We start from the raw sequence: 24,959 nt of genomic DNA, 5'->3' as shown, positions 1-24,959 counted from the left end.
CACCCATTTTTCAGATCTGGAAGGGGTACAGCCCTCGGCCTTGCCCCTCAGGCCTGTCCTCAGCTGAAGACAGCCCCGTCATCAGCCGCACCCAGTAACTCTCCACTTGTTTTCATAACAGAAATGTACCGTGTACCAGAAATGGTACTGATTAATTCACTTAAAAATTAAAAACACGCTACATCATAACTAACATTTTTTTTAAAAAAACTATGCTTTTCAAAATGAAAATACATTTGTAATAAGAGTGGCACAGTCTTTATGTTTATTAATAAAGGCAGCTAGATTCTTGTAACCTAATTTGTATTTGATCTGTTGCAGTATGGTTCTTTTGGCTGAAGTAAAAGAAAAAATATATCCTCACACAGATACATAGTACTTTAACTGCTTTGCCACAGAATTATCGGTACCAGGGATCGAACTCATGACTGCCTGCTTGCATGGCAGGCGCTTATGCCGCTGAGCTAAATCCCCAGCCCCTGCAGATGTTCTTTAATACCACACTAATGCTTTTAGCAGATTCCTAAAGGTTGGCTGCAAAGTGAAAACTGAATTCTGTTGCCCTGCTATACTGCAATCCATTGGTCTGATTCATACTCTGAATAACTCTGCCATCCATCCTTTTGTAAAATCATACTGAATTAAGACCTCCCAAATATTTCACTCTGTAATACCCACAAAAATAAAATCTGATACTACCACCAATCTCATCAGAAGAGTCATCATGTAAAGCGAAGATGACGAGCTCACAACTAAGCATATGAGGTTTCAAAACTTTCAATTTTAGCTTAGTCTTGCAGTCACCATACACAAGCACAAAGCCCAAGTACTTTATGCAAACTTCCTATCAGAGTATTAAAACGATGAGTACTCAAAGGTCAGAACTCACTAGAATTTATGATGCCTCACAAGGGCACTGGGAAGTACAGCACCTCTTAACAGCGCAGGTACGTGGCAGTGAGGGAAACGGCGAGTGTGTGTGGAGGCCGCCCCATGCCATGGCACCAGCATGCAGCCCCCACTGTCACAGCACCATCTGTGCCCACTGAGCGGTGCAGCACAGGCTCTCAGGACACATGAGGCTCATGTGCTTTGGCTACCATCTCCCTAATGCCGAGTCACTGCCAAATGCCACCTGCCACAGCTTCTCACAAAAAAACAAACTTGGCTTTCATGGTCAAGACTAGTTAAGAGGAGTTTCCAGATAGAGTCACAGTCCACTCACTGACAGGGTGTGCTTCCATACCTGACGCTGAGAGGGGACTCCACAGAGAGCCCCAGGAGGGCACAGGCATCCCGAGTAAAGATGTCACAGATGTCAGCCCACTGGTTTGCATCGAGCAGGTGGACGTACGGAGAGTTCTCAATTCCTTGTCTCAGGTACACGAGGCTTCCCATCAATACCTGGATATCTAAATGAAAAGGCACCCCCAATTTGGAGGTGTGGCTAATCACACCTGAAACAGTTTACTCAGGGAAACAGGCTGAAAAAGGCAAAAACACCCCACCTTAACTGACTAGCCTACATAATGTATATATTCCAGCCCATAAGCCTGGTTTCAGAATCCTTCACCCTAAATTAAAAAACAGTAGAGAGAAAAGGGGAGTAAAAAGCACTGAAACTACTGAGCTTCCCTTCCAACTCAGGTGTGGTGATGTGTGCCTGTAATCCCGGCACTCAGGGGGCGGGTAAGACAGGAGGTCATTGTGAGTTCAAGGCAAAAGACTCAACTTACAGTGTTTTTCTTTTGTTTGTTTTTTTGAGATAGAGTCCCACTATATAGTTCAAAATGGCCTAGAACTCAGACTGATCCTCGTGCCTCAGCCTCTCATGTGGTGGGATTACAGGTATGCACAGCCACACTCAGCAAGTGTTCTACTCTTATTCCTAGCACGATATAATCTTTCTTTCTTAGTTTTCTCTGAGTTTAACAGGAAACCTCCCAATATATAATGTCTCTTTCAAGCTTTTCATTTCAGAGACTTTAATGTTTTGTTATTGTTTCACAGCCAGTTACAATTCTTTTGGATGTGACTGCCACCCATAGTTGTTTTAGTTCATTAGCAAATATGTACATTAAATGTAGTTAAGATAAACTAAACTTCACAGGTGATGACATCTATTCCAAGCATTGTGACATCTGACTCTAGACTCACCTTTTTGATGATTGAGGGCAAATGGCTGGAAATTCTTAGCATACTGCAAAGCCTCTCGCTGATTTGTGGTTCCACCCATTAACAAGCTAATAAAATAGAGTCGGTGTAGCTTAAATTCCAAAGAGCTGTTTTGTGCTATCAGCATTTCTCGGTTTGATACTGCCCATCTTAAAAAAAAAAAAAAAAAAAAAGCAAGAAAATGTTAACAATAATCAAGAATACAATCAAGGTGCATCTAAAATCACTGGAAACACAGTAATGCAAAACAGGGTTTGGCCTGCCATCTCGTGGAAGGCTGTGGTTACATCAACCCCTCTGCAGAGACTTGTGAAGAAAGCAAGTTTAACAAACTCCACTTACAGGTTCTAGGTAATAGCACTTATTTGGCAAAGTTTTCAATCAATAGTGATGACCGCCTTGATGCAACTGGATTTCAACAGGACCATATTCTGAAGCAGGTGTCAGCCAGGAGATGCAGGACCTGCCCCCCAGGGCAGGCCCACTGCTCTTCCCCCCTAAACTGACCTGCTGGGCTGGGTGTGTAGGTACAGAGCTCACAGAGCATGCACAAGGCCCTGGGTTCCATGTCCAATACCATATGGCTTGTTTATAAAGATTCTGCAAGAAAATCACTTGTTTTTAAACTTTCAATAGCTGAAAGATTTTGTACTGATCACTCTGGAATTAAAAATGCTTCCTCTCAAAGTGCTTTCAAGCATACCAGGAAGACAAAACTACACAGAGTATCTTCCCCACACCAAAAAGTTAGTGAATAGTATTAACAAGGGAAAGAACATTACTCGGTTCTGAATGATCCAAAGTATAGTGGCTTAGGCCTCAACAAGCTGAACAGCTGGAATAATCCATCTTGAGCTAAGACTACGAGATCAGGGGGGCAGTAAAGCAGAAAAATATCCCAACCAGCTGTCACAATCAAATTCTGTAATTAAGTGATAGAGAAGTATTATTTCTCTAAAATATTCAAATATAGAAGTTATTAGCATCTTACATTTTAAATTGACTCTGCTGGACAAACATTCTCCAGCTAGCCCAATTCACCGAAGACCACTGGAATCAACTTGATATGAATATAAATTCTTTTTTGGGAAGGTACCAGGAATCAAACTCAGGACCTCACATTTGCCAGGTGCTCTGTCACTGAGCTCTATCTCTGACCCCATATATATATAAATTCTGAGCAGCTCCACAAGCTACAAGAGTGAAATATTTCAAGTTATCCATAATGAAACAGCTGGCTAGGATCAGGCTTCAAGGAGTTACCACTTTTCTGGATCCCACCTTTCCCCAAAACTGGGTTGCAATGTCTTCTCCCTCTGCTGATGTGCCTAATTTCATGCTCAAATCATTACACTTCTCCGACATCAAAGGTGTGTGATTAATAATATGGATCTTGAAAATATTTAAATTTAATTAAGTCAAGGGTCCTTTCCTGGCACATCAAGTGTCATCAGGCTGCAACACCAAGTCTGAGGAACCTGCTGACAGCAACATGGCACAGGACCCCATTCTCTGTGAATGTCCTTCAGCCACTATTGCTGCCAAAGGAACCAGGTGTCCTACTCTGCGAGGCACCTTCTGGACTCCTGGCTCCAAGGAAGGCATTTAAATCCGGCTACTACAGAAGCTTATCCTATGCCCTCCACTCACCACAGAACCAGTGTACCTGCTAACATGTAAGGAGCGGCAATAATCTTCTTGTTTCTGATATAAAGAATGTATGCAAGCGTTTGCAACATCAAGCAAAGGAATTAAAAAGTAATTACCAATTTTAATAAAAATTAAAGCCAATTCAACAAAGGGACAAAGCCACTTGTAGGTACCTACAGAGTAACTTTTTATTTCCATAAGAGAATGTCTAGGACTTAGGTTGAGTGGGGGGGTAGAATGTGACATATAGGAAAGAACTTTTAGATGCTGGACAATTAGGAATAATCGCTCTGAGGAAACTGGATTTCAAGAATCACTTATGAATTGCTACAGTATGGGCAGGGCTATTATACCACATTGAGGGGACGAAAGGGGGTGGCTGAATCACTAAGAGGCCACCTGAGAGACCACCAGCTGGAGGGGCAGTGGGCAGCACAGCCATTTCTAAAGCAGTCCACGCTTGCTGACGCTTTCCATGATGATGATGAACACGGTACTTTATATTTTGCAATAGGAAAATCATTATGCTAATGAACAAGCACAATTTCTTAGCCTCTTTTTTTTTTTTACTCAAAGGTCTGAATAATTACTAATTACTTTTCCTGGTAATTTAAGCTCTAAATTATCAATTTGAGTGTGGCAAGTTAAATACCCATGTTCCTTTAAAAAAAAAAAATGAACAAACATTTAGACAATGCAATTCTTAATTTATTATTTGAATTTATTTTTACAAACTTTCAAAGTTTCCTACAAGGTTATGAAATAATTAGAAAAAAGTAGCATCAAAAAGTAGCAATAATTAGAATAAATGTTTAGAAAAATAAAAAGACAACCATACAAAGGAACTGGAAGAGCCAGGCATGATGGTGCACACCTATAATCTCAGCACTCAGGAGGCTGAGGCAGGAGGATCACTATGAGTTGGGCCATCTTGGGCTACATAGTGAGTCAAAGGCCAGCCTGGACTACACAGTAAAACCCGTTCTCAAGGAACCAAAAAAAAAAAAAAAAAAAGGAACTGGGAAGGAGGGGAGGGCATCACAAAAACCCAAAAATGTCAGGGAAGCACTGTGACACTGAATCACACACGTCAGACCCTCACATTGCCTAAAGTCATGTCTCTTATTCTAATTAGAAACAGCTGTCTTTACCTTCTGAGTACCTAAAAAAAAAAAAAAAAAAAAAAAAATCTCTTATGGCAGAAGAGATTTCCAAGCTTTTCCTTTCCTAGCAAAATACCATTGTCTAATCTGAAGATGAAACACCCTGTGTCTACCCCACGGCCACAGCACACTGAACCACATTTAAGGCTAAGCTTGCTGTTAGGACGGACCTCCCTGTCACCTCCTCAGGCTTGTACCCATGAGCCCACATCTGTTTTCCTGACCCCCGGTACAGTTAACTAGCCAGACAGTACAGGTTTTCATTTAAAGACATTTTCTGTGTTGCCTTTTAATAAGGTCCTCAGGCCCTTCAATCTCCACTTTGTACTCCACACCTTTCCTGGTTCAGTTCTCGTCAGGCTGCCTTCTTCAGATGCTGCCTGAACTGACGGCTGGACTCAGGCACCCATCTCCTGGCCGCCCTCTCACCCACGGCAGCAGCTCCCCTGCGGCTTAACATCAGTGACTCCATGATGATTCTGAGCTGATGAGACGCTTTTTCACTCGTTGTACAGTTCTCTCTTCAATCCTTGTATTTATAGCACTGTCTTCTTTCAATAGAAGCAACTTCAATACTTCGCCTCAATACTGTCAAACTGGTGTTCTGTTTTCTAAAAAGGGCTCCGAAGGGGAAGCGAATGCTCCATGGAAGCCACCAGCAGCATTCTGCTCACAGTGCACTCTGAATGGAAAGAGCATGGAGCACCTTATCTTGATTTTTATGGTCACAAAGCATGTGCTTTAGCTTCCTATAGGCTGAGGTCTTGTCCTGGCTTCATTTTACTGTCATTTGTTCTCAGATTGTTTTAATTATATCCAATTTCCCTTGATGCCCAGATCCCTCTTTCAGTTACCCACTTTTATAACCTTGAGTACGCAGAACAGACATTTAATAAGCATCTCAAATGTTTAAGGAATGATGAACTGCAAGTTCTTCACTATCCTGTTTTGAATAAGGAAATTATATTTAAAACATGACAATTATTTGCGTACTTCCATATAATTCTGAAAGTTACTCTGATTTTTATAGTGTCAACTATCTTGGAATAGAACTACATGCATGCATTCATTGATCTTCAAAATTTTTCAAGTTCTCTTAGCTAGAAAACTAAAAATGAGCCGGGCATGGCAGCACATGCCTCTAATTCCTGCACTCAGGAAGCTGAGGCAGATAGTTTGCTGAGAGTTTGAGGTCAGCCTGGACTATGTTAAAAACAAATAAACAAAATGAATATCCAGGAATTTGATTCACTGAGCAGAACAAGAAAAAGATCATTATACACACACACACACACACACACACAAAATTATATATACATAATTTTTTTGAGACAGTCTCATTATGCAGTTCAGGCTGAGGCAGGCTGGCCTCAAACCCATGATGATCCTCCTGCCTCAGCCTTCCAAGCATTACAGGCATGTGCCACCACACTCAGCTAGACAACTATAATCTTAACCTGATAACAATCAAATTCAAAGACTACCAGGCAGTCAAAATTACAGAAGCATAAAACTATGTTAGCATCCTAGTAGTCAACAAAGCACCAAAAACATGTAAGTCAAACAACAAGATTATGAAGTATTAGGAAAGAGTACCATGTTCTGGATAATAGCATTTCCAGCATGAGACTTCTGACTTTCAATGACAAAAACATCTCTACTATACCAAACAGTAAGCTAACTAAACACACTCACTTACTAACTCTGCTAACTTTCTAAAATTCCACTTCCAGATCACCAATGTAAGAGATCTGCAATTACCCCTACTTAGGAAAACACTGGAGATAGAACAGCACAACATTCAGCAAGATCAGCAATGTCACATTCCTTTGGTCCCCGCCACCACCGGCTCAAGGGAGGGAACTTCTGGGGCTCCTTCCACAAACAGACCCCAAAACAATACTACTTAACTTAGGTGTCTAAGCTGAAGCAACCCACACTGACAATTATACAACAGAAACATAAGCATTAATTATTCTGTCAGGGTGCTGAGAAGACTTGGCATTACCTGGAGCATGTTTAGAGTTTCCGTATCATTCCAAAAATAATGATTTTACTTTTCCTGTTGGCTGTTCTCTCCCAAAGTGACTAAGTGACCAGCATTAGTCTGTTTATCTCTCTACTCTTACAATTCTGCTAGTCTGGGTAGGTATCTATTTCTGGTAATTCTCAAAGAAAATACCTCTTGACAAGTCTCACAGCACACTCAACTACAACCTTTCATAGACTTTTTTCCCCCGGTATTATGGATTGAATCCAGGGCCTGCTTAGCTACATCCTTGTCCTTTTTGAGACACAGTCTCATTAAATTGAGTATGTTAGTCTCGAAATTGAAATCCTCCTACCTCAGCTTCCTGAGTAAGGGATTACAGGCATATGCTACCATCCCCAGCTCTTTCACAGTAATTTTAAAGGCTCATAAAAACCTTCCCTTTCTCATCTCTTTTAGTAAAACATCTTCTAGTCTCTTGGAGATAAAAGTTCATGTTCAAGAGAATGAGCAACACTTAAAACTACAAATATAGACTTGGTGGGACATGACAGCTATTTGAATAAAATGCCTAAAAATTTCAGAGAATAGCAAACAAAAAAAATCCTATAATCCAACTGCAACCTAGGATTAAGAACCCTAAACTTTGTTTTAGAAACAGAAAAAGATAGCTAACATTTCATGGCCAAAATATTTCCGCCTAACTTCTAAGAAATGGGTTGAGTCCACCATTGGAAGATATTACTACCTCAGAGTAGATGTGAGTCTTTTTCTTATGTGTTCCATTTATTTTGAGACACAGTCTCACTATGCAGTTCAGCTTGAATGCACATGTAGCCCAGATGACCTCAAATTTACAGTGATCCTCCAGCCTCAGCCTCCCGAGTGCTGGGACTACAGGTGTGTGCCACACATTCTGGTAGATAACCACACAGAACAGTTTAATCTACTTGCACACACCCACACCCATGTTACACAAGGTTCTCAGCAATGCAGACACTAGTAAGGGTGGCCAATAGCTATTCGGGGTAATTGATTACCATATTATATAGCATAGCTATATACACTGGTGATAAAAAGTACTTAAAACTTATAAGAGGTTTTTACAAACCTAATAAATAACAGTAACTGTCAGCAGGTTTAGCTCTGCATGCTTTTAAACACTTCACTTCAGGGAAATTTAAATTTTTTCTCTCGTTTTTAATTTCTCTAGTAACTGCTCAGGCACCTACTTAGTTACGACATGGAGGAGCCCTTGATAAAAGTAACATTCAGAAAATGTAGACTCTTTCTCCGGAGGAGTATCTATAGTCCTGGAACTTCCTACGTACTTTCACAAGCAGTAAATGCAGAACAGACGAGAAACCAGGGTGCTTCTCCAAGTGTTCCCCCTCCTCTGGCCTCGCAGGTCCACTGTGTTCCCTTCTCTTCTGGATCATTCCTGCTGGGTGTCTTCACATTTTTAATTAGCTTCTCTTTACTAGAGGTACTTTTCTCTATCAGGCTAAGTGCACAGGCCGAATGAGTTACAAAATGATCAACTCTCCTGTTTTTTCAAAGGTGAATGAATCGGATGGAGGGAGAAAATTAAACTCTAGGGAAACAAACTCTGATTTGCTGAAGCTGTGACTGCCCTTCTCCACTGGCCCCTACCCAGGCCTCACTTCCTCGATGGTTCTGTGGCTATCAAACAATGCCTGAGGCAGGAAAAGTGCCCACCTACGAGAAGCCACAGCTAAGAACAAGAGAGCAGACACCAGAGACTGCTTGGTCAGTGCCACTCTCATTTCCAGTGACAGTCAAAGCTCCACGAGCAGGTACTTGGTGACTGCTTTCTCTGCTTTCATTTTCTGTAACTGTTTGCCTCTTATAAACCATATTTTATTCACTGAAGTGCAATTGCTCTTGAGCCGTACAACCATTTTCTCACCCTCGGAACCATTGGTCACACACTCCACCAAACCACAATGACAGCAGCCCTGCCACCCCTCTGGATTTCCAATCCTCACCTAATGTCTGGCCTTGGAGAGGGACTTCCACAAACTTCAGCTGCCTCCCGGGCACTGTTTTTAGCCTGTTCCATCTGAGTCTCTTCTTTGGTTTTGGCTTTGTTTTTTCTCTTCTGCAAAAACCTGTAACCTTTCCCCCTTCTTTTCTACAACCATTCAGTTATTTTCTGTTCCATAAGGCATCCCATCGAGGTGTTTGCAAACACAACTACAAACTGTTTGAAAAAGTGCTGCGAGCTTTCCCAGAGATGATGGTGAAATACTCACCAAGCCGCCTGGGAAAAATTCTGTGGTCTACGGTGGCCACATACCTCAGTGGTGATCCCTCTACATGAAGATGGCTCTTGGTATGAAAAGACCATTAATCCAGGCCAGAGGCCTACAGCCCTGGACCCTGCCAGATGAAGGTGTGAGCCCACTTAGAGAAGATGAAACTTAACTTCATAAGATAAATGTAAACTGAAAATAAGAGATGCTGCTCTTCCTCCACCAAGATTACGGAGAAACAGAGTAAGGAGGAAATGGGGGAGGAAGAGGAGGAGGAAGAAAAGGATCAACTGGTGACACAGACGTGAAACAACCCTCGCTGTATGTGGCAGGACTATATTCTGAAGCAGCCTTTATAGGGAAAGATTTTGCAAACTCAACTCAAGTTTTTTTTGTTTTGTTTTGTTTTGTTTTGAGACAGGGTTTCCCTATGCAGTGCAGGCTGAGTAGCCCAGGCTGGCCTCAAACTCACTTTGATCTTCCTGCCTCAACCTCCCAAGGTGGGATTTTAGGTATGCACCACCACACCCAGCTCAACTTTTCCTTCCTTCTGTCGCCCACACCCACCCCCACCCCCAGACAAGGTCTTGCCATGTAGTTCAGGCTGGACTTAGAGACCATGTAGCCCAGACACCTAAAACTCAAGGTAATTTTCTTTCTGCCTCAGCCTCCTAAGTGCTAGGATCACAGGTGTGGGCCACCTTGCCCAGCAATTTTTCCATTTTCTAACACCAGGATTCTAAGGTTATACCCTTGCACTGCTTCTAGCATCCAATTTATTTTCTTTATTTTGTGAGCTATATATTCCATATGTCCTGGTAATCTCACACTGAAACATTACCAAAGGAGTCAGATCCATGGCATGGGTACAGTGCGGCTTGCTGCTTGCTTTGCATGACCTTTTACATTTTTAAAGGGTTAAAAAATAAAACAAATACATGTGACACCTTAGTCTGCGAACCCTAAAATACTTACTATTTCACACTTTACAAAAAAATTTGCTACCCCTCTCTAGGATAACATTTATTACAGTCTACTCAGTAATTTCAGGTAACTGTATCGATGGGTTCAGAATGAATCATCACCATCTACAGTAACAAAGAACAGAGCGCCTTTGTACAGTATTTGCAGTCTTCATGCATACCACTTAGTTCAAACAACAACTCAATCGCGTCTTCAAATGCTAGCACATTATGGGAGCTCGGATATCAGACCAGTGCCGCCTGAAGAACAGTGCCTCAGTTACAACTCCAGGGTGCAGAGCGGTGGGACAGCGGGGACGTCGGAAACCCTCTTCTCTCGTGGGAACTCAGACTGACTGGGAAGTTAAATAAGCCATACAATTTTCTCATATTGCACTTCCCCATATTTCATTTGGCTAAAAGAAACTAATCCTCCTGTGATTTCTCTAAATCAAGAGTAAGATAAACATATCTAAAGATCTTTAATGTGTTTTCTAAGTGGGTTTTCTTAGAGAGTTCTCGCATAAATAGCCAAAAGAAAAACTCAGTAACTCACTCCAGAGCAGGTCTCAGAACTCTGACTTTTAATGCTTCTAATATTCTATTTAATTCCACAAATGGTTCCTTCTGACTTGGGTCTACAGAAAGACCAGATTCCTGAAAAAGCAGAAAGAACATTTGTTAGCAATAAGTAACCAATAAAGATGCAGTGGTAAAAGTGTACTCTAGATTACAAACTATGGGGCAAGCCATTTAACATATGTTTCTGTGGTGGAGACTGACGACTGCCCTCCCGCACTACTCTACTAGGACCCCCAAATCTTAGCTGGCTCCATGCCCATGGAATAAAGCTGAGTTATGCTTTCCAAGATGTAAATCTTGGCCAATGAAGTATAAACATGCACGTTCTGTCTTTCTTGGAATACAAAGGCCCTAAAAACAGCAGAGCTACATGGAATATTATTTATCTTTAAGAGCTGCATGGGACAGAGCTACCACCTGTGCTGTGGGCCTATCAACTACCTGCTGCTTCTGTGAATGAAAAACACACATCATTTTTGTTTAAGCCACTGTTATCTGGGCCCTAGCTACTAATTTACTAATTCATTTGAATAGTTTAAAATAGAACAGTTTGGAGACATCAACAGGGGACTGAATCCCAGATCCTTCGAACCTGCACACCTTGGGCTAGTTATTTGTTTCTCTTTCAGTATCCAGCAGCTGCCATTAGGACTATGAGATATTGGTGAACTGTTTTGAGATCCCTGTGCTTGTCACTAGTGGAAATACAGAAGCACTACTCGCTTGATACACATTTTAGTCTGAAATTCATTTGATAAATTTCTTTAAACTGGGCTAAATCAGAAGAACAATGTTTACAGTCCCTCTCCTTATCTCTGCTATATGCACCACTTGGGATCCCTTTGATTCATAACCAGCTTACTGGGCCAGCAGCAAAAAAACAATTCAGATAGTAAGTTTTAGGACCACAATTTTTACCACTTAAGGGGGGAAAAAAAGAGATTTCTTAATAATCCCTAATAATTAAAATACTAAAAATCTATTTGTAGAAGGCTCTCTCCACTCTGTAAATAATTCAAACTTTCTCCTTCCCTCTCTTTTTCTTTTCTCTTTCTTTCTCTCTCCTCCCCTGCTCCGGTTTGCTGGTGGCCTTGTCACTGTTTCTGCAGCACTGGGGATGACAGCCAGGCCTCCTGCAAGCTGAGCAAGTGCACTCTCGCTGAGCCACACACCCCCAGCCCTGTTTCTGCTCCAGTCCCCCAGGTTGCGCCCTAATACCTGGCAGAGCTCCTCGGCTACATCCAGCATTCCCTGTCGAAAGAAGTGCTCCACCATCACCTCGTTGAGAAGCCGCTGGCTGTCTGCCTGCCAGCAGCCATCTATTCCCACACTGCTGATGTCAGAATCAAAATTCTGAAAAAGAGAAAGGAATCATTAACATCCACCTAATGGAAGGAATGATCTACATTTCAGAGATATTCTCAGTAAGCACCCAATTCCAACTGAGCTAAACTATCACAAGAAGGAATTTGCTCATTGCTTCTTTGTGAACTCTACAAGGACTAGTGCTCAAAGAATAAAAATACATATCTTTACAGTGTATTTAGATGAGATTGGGCACATTTAGGGTAGTATGGCTGTAGACGTTACAAAGTATTTAGGAAAAATATACAGAGCTAATGTAACTTCTGTGAAAACAATGAGTAAACTAATTTCTAGGCCTCAAACTACAGTAATATTTTCAGAATTACACAGTGATGATCTGTAAAAGCACACTCAGTACACCGCTGTCTGTAATGGGGAATGGAGGGGAGAAACCATGTGTGCCCATCAATAAAAGACTACTAAATAAGCCATGGTGTGTCCCCACAACTGCAGTACAGAGGTCAGGGCTGAGGGAGAAGAGGGGTTTGCCATCTGGTGAGAAAGCACTGTATGTGCTCCTGTGCAGCCTGAGCTATGCATGTGCAGGGCTGACCCTAAACAGCATACTATAGACTTGGAAACTGAACAAAAGTCAGGTAGGCTGCTACAGTACACACAAGACGAAACTGACACTGAAAACAACCACCTAGAGAAGAGCAGTCAGTGCTTATGGTCTGAATCCAATCAGGGCAACAGCTTGCTGAAACACAACAACATTCTCCACAGAATTTACACAACATGAAGAGTACCAAAGCCTAACACTCAAAATATTGCTGGGTGTGGTGGTGCACACCTGTAATCCCAGCACTCGACAGGCTGAGGCAGGACTGTCATAAACTGGAGACCAGCCTGGGCTAGATAGTGAGACCCTGTATCAACAAAACAGAACAAAACAAAACCATCAGAATGTTGAAGGTACAAAGAAAAATTATTTAGCATACAAAGAAACAAGAAAATCTCAGCTTACGCAGGAAAAGAATATCAACAGATACTAATCATTCTCAGAAGACTTCAGAGTACCCCAAGAATAAAGGCAAACTCGCATTCTTGAAACAAGACAAAAAGGTTTATTAGTGAAGATTTAGAAGACACAATAACCAAAATAATAAAATTTCCTTGGATGGGCTCAGAAAAGGAGAAAACAGGCAGTGGGAAAAGTCAGTGAAGAGCCATTCAAACAACACAAGAAAGGTTTAATGAGCAGCCTCAACAACCTACTAGAAAGACAAAGGATCTAACATTTACATCATCAGAAAAGTAAAATGAGAAGCTTTAATACCTGAGTAACACTTCCCAAGTTTGCCAGTGATAATAACCTACAGATTCAAGAAGTTCAGTGTACTCCAAAAAGAAATCCTACCCAAACACTGCACAGTCAAGTGCTGAAACCTAAAAACAAAAAATCTTGGAAGCAGCCAGAGAATGTGGCTCCAGTGAGCACAGAGGTCTCAAACAAAAAACCATGGAATTCAGAAAGAAGTGGTGCAACATTTTTCAAGTTTAAAAAAAAAAAGGTGGCGGAGCACTATTCCTGAAATTCTATACCCAGAGCAATTATCCTTTAGGAATGAAGAAACTAGCACAGTTCTAGACGAAAGAAAACAACACATTTTCAGATGAATGTGCTGATTTTCAGACTTGCTCTAAAACAACTGCCAATGTCAGTTTTCCACATAACAAGGACACCCAAAGCATCAAGAGCACAGGAGATGCATATTCACATCAGGATCTGAAGGCCTTGGTCACATTCACTTCCACCCCCTCATTTTTCACAGGCACTGCCCCCAATAAACCTCTAGCATTTACATCTTTACCCACATACAAGCCAACTAGATAAAATCATTTAGATATAAAATGACAATCTTACTCAACTGCTGCTGAAATACATCTCATCAATAAGGAATTTTTATTAGACACAGGAGATCAGATAGTAAGGAAACTCCAACAGCGCCTACAAACAACTAGCTATCCCCAATCACCACGATACTGGAGACGGCTCCTCTCCAACAGTAAGCACAATGTTCTGCTCCATAAAGAGCTAGCCACTCTGTTTTAGATATTCAGCCAGTAACCAGGATTTGGAATCATTCAGACAAAACCACAGACTTTCTCAGCTGGGGACTGAATCAGGGACCCTACACATACTGAATGGATGGTTCACTCACTAACACTGAAGAACCTCGACTGCTTGTGCAAGGTTCTCAAGTTCCATTTCTGACTCTCAGATTCTGTAGATATAATTTTATAACGGTCACTGATACTTCTGAGCAAGTTATTTCTGTTTACTTACAACAACTAGAACACTGGAGTGTTCTATTTTGCTCATCTTCTGGATTAGAACAGAGGCTCAAAAGAGGATAGATGTTACACTGTCTCATTTTATTCCCCAAAGGGCCATCCACATGAATAGAAATGGATACATGAAGATGACAGAATGCATTACAAACTCAAGCATTCACCTACTATTCTTGTGTTGTCTAAGTGCATATTATATCCAAGAATCACTGAGGCTAATTAAGACAGGTTCCTCCCAGATCTGTTAACTTCATTTAACCCAAACACAACCTCCAGAGTTCTGCTTATCCATTTGGTGGTTATTCTCCAATCTCATCAACCCCTAACAAAACTATCAGGTACCTATCCTACAGGAAAATATGAAACAACTTTAGAAGATACATTTCCGAAGACAATTTTTCGCATTATACATTATGGCATTACTCATCAAGGCAGAACTTAATAAGCCACTACCAGTATCTGTTCGGATCAAACAAAAAAAAATTCCTTGAATACTTTTCTTAATATACATGGCAAATTAGCCAGACATGATGGCACACCTGTAATCCCAGCACTCTGGAAGGCAGAGGTAAGAAGATCACAAGTTCAAACCCAAGCCTGGGTAATTTAGTTACTTAGCCAGATCATACCTTAAAATAAAAAATAAAAAGGGTTGGAGATAGAGCTCAGTGTGAAGGCACTGGGTTTAATCTCCAAACAAACAAACAAAAAGATGTTGATCACCTAGAAACTTTTAAAGAGTCTAACATTTAAATACTATCCTTCAGGGGCTGGGGATTTAGCTCAGCGGCATAAGCGCTAAGCGCCTGCCTTGCAATGATCCCTGGTACCGATGAAAATGAAAAAGACAAAAAAAAAAAAAAAAACAAAAACAAAAAAAACTATCCTTCAGTCTTGTTAAAGTTTACAGCATTTTTGTCCTTCATAAACATTTATTTCATTAACACTTACTATGACTATGGGCCCCCACTACATGAGTGAGAAAAATCAAATAACCATTTAAAGTATCTCTGACCATATTCATGCCCTAAAACTTATTTGCTCTTCTTGGAAACAAATAAGGGTGAGTGAGCAATGCAGTCTTCTGGGCTTCTTTCTACCACTCTTGATTTTCTAGTTTAAGCCACTCAGGTGAATGAGAGAACTTCTTTAGTAGTTTTTATTCTGGTCCCAGGTAGTAAAGAAGCTCAGATGATAACAAGAGGTGGAGGGAATGAGAGGCAGTGTGCAACTCCTTTGTTCTAACTGCAGGTCCTTACACACTGTTGCATCAGAACTGGCACTGCGCCCAGCTTCTGTTGCTAGGTGACCACGCTTACGTGCATGGCTGCCCAGAATTAGCAGCACGACAAACCAGCCCAGAGCTGGCTGCTAAGGAGAAACACCTGACTATTATTAGCATCTGTGCTTTACTATAATTTTTCCTCTCATACTTTTAAAATGAAAAATCTGGCACATTTTTCTTAAACGAGAAGGAAGGATTCAAATGAACCAAAAGCTTAAAAAAAAAAAAAAAAAACCCACATTCAAGGGTGTGTCCCCTGGAGGGGGTGCGAGGGTTTGGAGAGAGAAACCCTCAACACACTAAGCCTGGAGGCTGAGAGGAAGTAAGTTACAGAGTACTCTACCATTCTGGCCAAACATGAACATACTTACAAACCAGTCAGACTTTCAGTACTTGCTTCCACTATCAAAAAGCTATCTTTTTCTCAAATAGATTTCATAAACATAATTATTGAGTATTTAACAGTAACATGCAATTTGTCTATTTCTTAAAGTATAAATTCTCTTAAAAATGTTATTTGTTAAAAATTTCCCAACTACTTTGGAGAAAAACTTCTGCACAAATTTAGCAATATAGTCTTGTTGAACTACTGGCAATTAGTTTTCCTTCTTAGCATCCAGTTAATGTGGTTTAACAATGAGAGAATGTTGAGGACACGCATCAGAGTAAGAGGACCTGGGTTTGAGTTCCTCTAACTTGGAAAAGACAGGTACTTTGCACTCAACCCATAAAAGATTAATATTCAGAAGAGCTTGTAAACACAATCTCCTATCAATAAGAAAGACAAACAACCTAACAGGAAAAAAAGTTAACAAAATTCACGAAAGGGGGCAATCCTAACTAAGGGTCAAACCTGAGGAGATGTTCAAGTTCAAAGACCACCGAAGAAAGGTGAAATCAGTACAGCTAGACCCTAATCCACACCCACCTGATTAATTTTAAAAGGTTTTAAAATCTGATGCTATCACACACAGGTGAGTAATAAGGAAGCAGGAACTGCCACACGTGTATGGTAAGTTACAGTTAATTTATAGGTTTAGCTGCAAGTTGGTATCTCTTTAGGGAAAAATTTGGCAATGCCTATCTGGTAAAGCTGACAGTGACACACACAGCCCACGATGAAATAATACATACTTAAGCATTTATCACACAAAGTGTTTTATAAACTACAGGTGGAGAAGTAAATCTAGTAATGTGGCCATCACTTTTCTGGGAGGGTGTTTGTCAGGTTTCCGGAGACAGGGTCTCACTAAGCAGTTCAGGCTGGCCTTGAACTCATTCTGTAGTCCAGGCTGGCCTTGAACTTGACCGCAGCCCCCCGAGTGCTGGTATTACAGGTGTGATGCATCTTCAGAGGGCAGCACTAGCTTCTAGCCACTGCTGCTCTCCTCCGTGAAGAGACAAGTAGATTCACACCAGTTCACCTTTACTTTGTGAACAAAGGGGAACAATGTGCCAAACCATTTTGCTGAGCATTTGGTGGGCAGGTGCTTGGAATTGAACTCAGGACTTCATGCTTACCAGGCCACTGAGCTATACCCCTGGCCCCTCTGCTGAGCTTATAGCCTCAAATCCTCCAGGATCTCTCAACATCTGCCACATTCTGGTATCTTTGTTCCTCACTGTTATTTGACAGAACTTTTCTGCTCTGGCCAATCTGCTCCCCTCACTGCCTCCTTATCAGAACAGATCAGGGAAATTTATTTGAGTGACTATTAACTGCCACCTCCCTCTCCCCAGACACATCTCCTACCATCCTAGAGGCACGGGAGAAAAATTCAAACAACAGGTACCTTAGGGCACTAAGAACTGCTTCTCTTTAAGAAATGCCAGTTGAGAGAGGTTCTCATTTTAAAATCTGGATTTATCTCAGGTTTTACATTTGCTCTCTAGTTCCATGACCTCAACCAGGTTACTTAATCTTAGTTTTCACATCTATATTCCCAGCCTGTGACCCCAACCTTATAAAATGTTGATGAAGATTAAATTAAACCATGTTCTAAAACCCTCTACCAGTATCCACTCAACAGTAAATCGTTCAATATACCGTGCTTCTATCAAACAGCCTCGCAACCTGATCTTCTGATGCTACAGCAAGAAATATAGGGGCTGGGGATTTAGCTCAGCGGCATAAGCGCCTGCCTTGCAAGTCGTGAGTTCGATTCCTGGTACCGATAAAAACGAAAAAAGACAAAAAAAAAAAAAAGAAATATAAGAATCTTCATTACAGAATATGAGCTATATGAGTTAGAATATGAGTTAACATAAGTAGTAAATAAATTCATTAATTTAAAATAATTTAAAGAGCCATGCATGGTGGCACAAGGGTTATAATCTCATCACTTTGGAGGCAGCAAGACAGTTTTGAGTTTGAGGACAGCCTGGGCTCCACAGCAAGATCCTTCCACAAAGCCAACAAAACCTATCTGACTGCAATTACAGACTAGATTAATCTGCACAGCTTATTGAGTAGGTTCTCGCTTTCTCTCTCTGCTTAACCTGACTTGGAGGCTACACTACACACAATATTCCATTTCCAGGCTTAGACAGAGTGGATCTTCCAGGTCCAGGGCAATTCTCTGACCCTGCATCCTAGTATCAGACCTGACCTTTTTAAGTTCCAGGCTTTCCCATGGCAGGACCTATAATTCAACAAATAATCATTATCAACTAGATCACACAGCTGCAGTTGGAACAGCAGTAGTACGAAAAACTCAGGCGTACGTATAGGTTGGAGCCAATGATGCCACATGACAGATGGTAGAGAAATCCAAACTCCCCCCCTCTCTTCAGAGAAAGATCTTCGGACCAAAAAAGGCAGAGTACAATTGCTTCACACAGGTGCGGATACCCACCGTGGAGGAACAGAGAACAGCTCACCGCCGCTGTGTGTCACAATGCTCGAGTTGTACAGAGGTCCTCTTGGCGCCTGGGCTTGCTTCCCACCACAGACCAGATCCTCTCCAGGGCTACTCGTCACTCCCAGGCTCATCTATTTCTGGCTCCTCTGTAAGGGCTGCCATGAGAAAGGGCGGGGAGGACTGCAGCGTCCTACCCGCAGCACACACCTTGGCCGGCCCGGCAGCAGGGCACCCCTCAGCATGTGCTGAGGACGTGCAGCTCCTACTCAAACCATGTACTCTTGACCATGATGCATGTATTTTACCACACGCTTGCAGAAGTACAGACACTGTCTACCACACTTTCTTGAATTAGTCTCTAGTTACTGGTGGTGGAAGACACTTTGAAATCTTTTATTCTTAGGAACCATAGTCCCGGATTTTTATCACCATTTCCTTTATAACTTTGTCAGTTAAATATTCCTTTTCACTAATTCTAAAAATCTCACCCATAATATCTATCAAAGTATGTCTATATTTCAGAACTTACTTAGGGGCCAGGGATTTAGCACAGTGGCGTAAGTGCCTGCCTGGTAAGTAAGAGGTCATGAGTTCGATCCTCAGTACCAAAAAAAAAAAGAACTGAGTTTAGGTTATTTTCTTTAACAGAGTGAATTACCTAGTTTCTAAACTTTTCCTTCCTTACTGCTAACATTCCTCTACTACAGTACGGAAGGACTGTCATTACACAACAAAAACTTTAGAGGCAGCAGCTGGGCACAATGGTGCCCACCTGTAAAATCCTGGCACTCTGGGAACTGGGGTAGGAGGATTACAAATATGAGCCCAGCATGGCAACTCAGTAAGACCCTGTCTCCAATGACTCCATAAATAAAATTAAAAGGACTAGGGGGCACAGCTGGTACAAAGGCCTGGGTTCAATCCTCATTACTCCACAACAAAACAACTTTTTTTTCAGAACCAGCATATATCTAATTCACCTACTCCATTTACTTTCCTCTGTCCACATTTCCTCCTCCTATATCCAGTGACACCTACACACAGGCATTTCCGAGCTATCTTAAAGAGTCACCGTTTCACTTGGCTACGCCCTCTCTGCTCACTCCTCAGCGCGGTCAGCATTTGGCTTCACAGCATGGCTGCTCCACCTAGCGGCGGAAGTTATTCAACCATCATCTCCTTTCAACACAGCCCCACCATGGTCTCACCGACTCTAACACAGGATAAGAACAGACGCCTCAGTGAAAACATTTTCTAAGCGTTCATCCACCATTTCTAAATCATATACCTCGTTCCCCATATGTCAAACGCAACTAAGGTACATGCAACAGGGGAAATACATGCTGTAAAACATTCAACCGAGTATCTGCAACATAGCTGTTCTCGCCCTACCCCTGACTACTCTTCACTGTCACCCTATTTAATGAAGTCACACTAATCCTCACTGACTCTGTTTTCCTCCAGTCTCCTGTTGGATCAAATCCCCACCCTACAGGCCTTCTTCCTCCTCCACCTGACCTTTCCCTGCTCCCAGGAGCAGCAGCCTCCTCATTCAAGTCAATCCTAAAGTCTCGAACCTGAGTTAAGCACCCCCCCACCCTTTCTTTACCCCGCAGAACCCCGAGTTGGAGTTGTACTCTGCCCTAAATCATACCCATCCTTCCCGGTGTATTTAAGATACAAACTCTACAAACCTTAGCTAAAAGCATGCTTCTCTTCCTTTAAGTCCATACAAACTTTTAAGTTATCTCAGGACCTTCCCAGTTACTTTATTTGTACATAAAGCACTTTTACATGAGCAAAGTAGTCTGCAATCTTGAGGCCCATGGACTTTGTTTTTAGCTTCTAACTATACCACAGCAGACCTGAGACACTAAAATCTTAGCAGTCTTTAGTTCAACACATACGCACATCTCCAAAGCCTAAAGCAGTAATAATTTTTATTCATTTTCTTAAACAAAAAAATATGGTCAAGTAACCAAGTAAAATACTTAAAAAAAATGCTCTGATGAGGACAGAATTCTAGAATTTCTGAAAGAAAGGAAATTAAAAACAGTACAATATATTGTTTTGAGAAAACAAAAACACGTCATTGAATCTTTTTTTTTTTTTTTTTTTCCTATTGGTACCGGGGATCAAACTCACGACCGTGTGCTTGCAAGGCAGGCACTTATGCCGCTGAGCTAAATCCCCAGCCCTGAATCTTTTTTTTGTTGTTGTTACACAGCGTCTACAAAGTAGTGTGGGCGGGCCTTGAACTCACGAGGTAGCCCAGTCTGGTCTCAAACCCTCATGAACCTTCTGCCTAAGCCTCCCAAATGCTGGGATTACAGGTAAGTGCCACAACGTCCAGCAATCTGTTGAAGAATCTTAAGGGCTGGTGTTCTTTAATTAAAAGAGGGATCATACTAAGGACATTTAAAAATAGTTAACATATTAATATGTATGTGCCCACCAGCTTCAGCAATTTGGTGGTCCATGTGTCCTGGGAGCAAGACACACAAATTACAGCTCCATAAAGAATGTGTTAATTTGTACACACCTAATGTACATGCATGACTACTCAAATGATCCCTTTGTTGTGGGGCAAGAGTTGAGAAGGTCTCGCTACACATTCCAGTCTGGTCTCGAACTCAGTGATCCTCCTGTGCAAGGACCAATGTGCCGTGGTTTCAGGCCTGCGTGCACCACCACACCCAGCAATCAATCGGTTCTTTCTCAACCTTCCTTTGCTCTCCGGAAGGGGCACATTTTTTTCCTCACATGCTGTTCCTAGATCCCTACTCTTTCAATCTGCAGAAATACTCACAGCTTCCTGGTCACGGGCAGGTTAGCTGTCTAATTTTCACTTTAGACCAGCTATTGTCCATATATTTTAAAAAACAAAAAACACTGCCCATAAAAGACCCATTGGCTTCTCTGTCATCCTGTGAGGACAGAAGCATGTGTCCATCAAATGGCACTCACAAGCTGCTGGACAGCATTCCAAGTCTGTTACACAGGTCTCTGTTGTGGTATCTGCAAACCCTTGGGCCACAGTGGCTTCAGCTTTATCCTGTTTGCTCAACACCACTTCATGAGTCCACTCAGCTTTACCATAAGCTCCCTGGAGCTTGCATAACTTGGCAGGTTCAAAGTTAAGAGTGGAGGACTTACATCAATGGAGTCTAACCAACAGAATCCCCCACATCCATGAGAAGGTTGTTTACAATGTCTAAGTAGCTTCTAGGCATCACCTCCTCTTTAGCTGAAGCAAAAAGATGTCCCAAGCAGGGGGAGAGAGTGTACTAAAAGCTGTTAGAGAACCACACTAAAAGATCCAGGCTTTCCTCTGTGGCTCTGGACTATAATCCAACACATAATTATCACTATCAGCTAAATAATATAGTTTCATATGATGGATGAGAAGAATCTAGGTCACCTAGAATCTTAAGGGTAAGAATAAATTTTAAAATATCATTAGGAACATCTACTTCAAATGCCCCATCCCCTCATAAAGTCAGAATGTATATTATTCACTATAAATGCATTCTCTTGATGGCCAAAGGCACAGTTCCATTTTGGGCACCAAATACATCTAAATGCTTTGCCTCAAAAATTAGTCAAGGTAGATGACAACTCACAGGAGTATCTACTAAGAGCTGCTAGACCTAAGGATGACATGCTCAGCAGGTCACCAACGAGGAAGACACAAGGAAAAGAGGGTTTTGACAATAATTACGACAAAACAACAGATGTCACATAGGAAACGGGGAAATACGCTCTACCAGTAGCAGAATGGAGCGCTGGTGAAGTATTCACCCAGCTCTTTCTGATCCAGGTGACCCAGGGCAGCCCACACCTGAGGTATGGTTACTGAGAGCATCCCGACTTCCTCAAAGAATCGAGTTCTTTCCCTGGTCATATTCTCTGATTGGCTACCTTGGATGCAAGGTTATCTCACTGTCCTCTCACCCACTGGTTCCCATCCAGAAGAGGTTGGTCTCTCTGCCATAAACAGCCAGTCTGGTTACTACTGTGAGCCATCAGAATTAACAGGTGCCTTGATCACGCTCTGCCACCAAAATCTAAGGCGTCTTAAAAACCACCAGTAGCTTCTATCCTGGTAACTCAGGGTTCTTTGCACACAAATGATTTAAGACCATCTCGAAGGCGCCACATCACTACTGCCGTGTGGTCCTGAAGCTAATTCACATCAACAGCCTATTCAGGCACTAACCCAAGGCTTCCAGTGCCACTGCTCTGAATGGACCTCGCCCCTAACTTCCTTCCAGAGCTGTGCTCACTGCCTTGGAGCTACCAAGCAGGCTTCACAACTGCCGAGGTGTTTCCAAGAACACCCACTGCCCCCCACCTTTGCTGGCGACAGCCACCATGGGCCCAATAATGTGGCTGACTGACTTCTGCCGTGCCAAAGCCTTCACACCACTACGGAAGCAGTGATGGCTCATTGAGCTGCCACTAGCACTTCTGTAAGCCACAACCAAAGGAGTCCCCAGAGCCCCTGCCCCTACAGGTCTGTCACAACACACCCACCAGGGAACAAGATCTCCTTGAAAAGTTTGGACACAGCCCCAGGCCCAGCCTTCTAACACTACAGTGCTGATCTCTAAGACAACTTCCAACAGGCTGGCCAACCCACAAGTCAGACTCTCTCTTGGGATTCAAGAAGCTTTTGTTACCTGTGAGAGCCAACACTGCTGTGCACACAGATGTGGCAACTCGTAAGACTGCACATTCAGAAATGCCTTGCTAGACAGCTCTCCTCAGACATTTGTCCCACTCTCCCAGAAGTTTACTACAAGTTAACAGAAATGCTTGCGACCAGTCACAACCTTTCCAGAGGTTCAAGCAGTGTCACCAGAGAGCCACCCTAGGCTGATCCGCTCAGGTCCCATGAGGACAAACATTGGTGCATGGTAAAAATGATAGATGCTTATGAGCCAACCACTATGCCAAAAATTGCTTATCAAGAAATATCACACATGCATGTGCATGCACACACCACAAAAAATAACTCAACAAAAGGGATCAGCTTGGCTGGCTAACCACCAACTCACTCACAGAAGGCCATGCAGAAGAAAGCGATCAGCAAGCCCACAGAAGACAAGGCCAGGATGAGGCAAGACAGACGCGAAGGTGTTATTCCAGTCATCCCTTAACAGAGACAGGCAGCCAGAGTTACTTGGTAAGAAAAGTTATTCCTAGAAACAAACTCCCATGTACTGGGTTAAAATTTCTCTGCAACTGTATTCATCAGGGCTTCAGTCATAAGCAAGGGGATAAGGAACAAAGCCATACACAAAGAGGATTTTGTTTTGTTTTTTAAATAGTAGCAACAGAGAACTTTAATAACAGTAACCCAGGAAAACTACAGCTATAAAAGTTATTAAAAGAAAAGAAAGGACTAGCAGAAAATAATTCAGAACAGCTAATACAATCAAAGCACTGCCAGAGGAGGGTGCTAAAAACACCCAATGCTTCCTTCGATACTGTACCTTATCAATGGCTTTTCCAACCCGAGAAACACTGCTGTGGATGTCTTTGTGGTCTGAAGCCAACTTCTGAACGGTATCCTTTATTCTTTTACAGCACTGTGTCAAAACAAGTGAAAGCGTCCCTGATAATTCGGCATCTTGGCCTATTAAAAAGAAAAGGAGGACTGGTTACTTATGAAAGGTAGTTTCAAATAGACCCTCTGGAACATTAAAGATGGGAGAAAATGAAGAAAAAAATAAAAAACCAACCCGGTTATCTGCTTTGAAGCAGATGGTCACATTCATAGACATTATATTTTCAAGTGAATCCTAAAAAAAACTTAATTTATATTTGGAAATAAGAAAACTTTAGCATGAAATAAAGTACTTTATAATTGAAACAAACAGCACAAATTGTGACTACTGTGAATGACTTTCTATGAACTTACTAATCAACTCAGTTTAAATGTTTAAGTCCCAAAACATTGTGGTTGTTATCAAATTTCTGAAAGAGAGGATTTGGTTTATATACTTTACATTCCACATAAAAAACTAACAGAAGCAATACCAAGTAGACTTTTCTGCTTCTATCAAGTAGAAAAGAATTAACAGAGCAGGCCTGACACCGCACTTCTCAAAAAATCCTGCATGCCACCATTCCCTCTAACTGAGAATGGTTCACTGTAGCCAGGTGCAGTGGCACATTCCTTTACCCCCAGCACCCTGGGAGGCTGAGGCACGAGCACCACAAGTCCAAGTCCGAAGACTCTCTCAAAGATCCTGTGTTCAGTTCCCGGCGATCTCCAGCTCACTCTATACCTGAACTGCTGTACAATGTGGCTCATGATGAACACTTGCTTCTCTGAAACTCTGGTCCT

At 42.0% G+C, this 24,959-nt stretch overlaps 1 protein-coding gene across 1 annotated transcript in view; it reads right to left on the bottom strand.

The window, feature by feature from the left end:
- Rmnd5a (required for meiotic nuclear division 5 homolog A) overlaps positions 1–24,959 on the bottom strand; it is a 47,361-nt gene that overhangs the window by 8,058 nt on the left and 14,344 nt on the right. The window contains exons 2-6 of the mRNA XM_003468947.5: positions 24,103–24,245; positions 12,017–12,151; positions 10,773–10,873; positions 2,158–2,324; positions 1,247–1,412 (exon numbers count right to left, since the gene is read on the bottom strand). Coding sequence (XP_003468995.1) covers positions 1,247–1,412; positions 2,158–2,324; positions 10,773–10,873; positions 12,017–12,151; positions 24,103–24,245 — 712 coding nt within the window. The remainder of the gene's footprint in view (positions 1–1,246; positions 1,413–2,157; positions 2,325–10,772; positions 10,874–12,016; positions 12,152–24,102; positions 24,246–24,959) is intronic.

The sequence above is a fragment of the Cavia porcellus genome, unplaced genomic scaffold (assembly GCF_034190915.1).
Source record: "Cavia porcellus strain 051 isolate PalLab524CR breed Dunkin Hartley unplaced genomic scaffold, mCavPor4.1 scaffold_18, whole genome shotgun sequence".
NCBI classification, from domain to species: domain Eukaryota; kingdom Metazoa; phylum Chordata; class Mammalia; order Rodentia; family Caviidae; genus Cavia; species Cavia porcellus.
The sequence above is the reverse complement of the archived record's forward strand: the minus strand, read 5'-3'. Positions and strand labels throughout refer to the sequence as shown.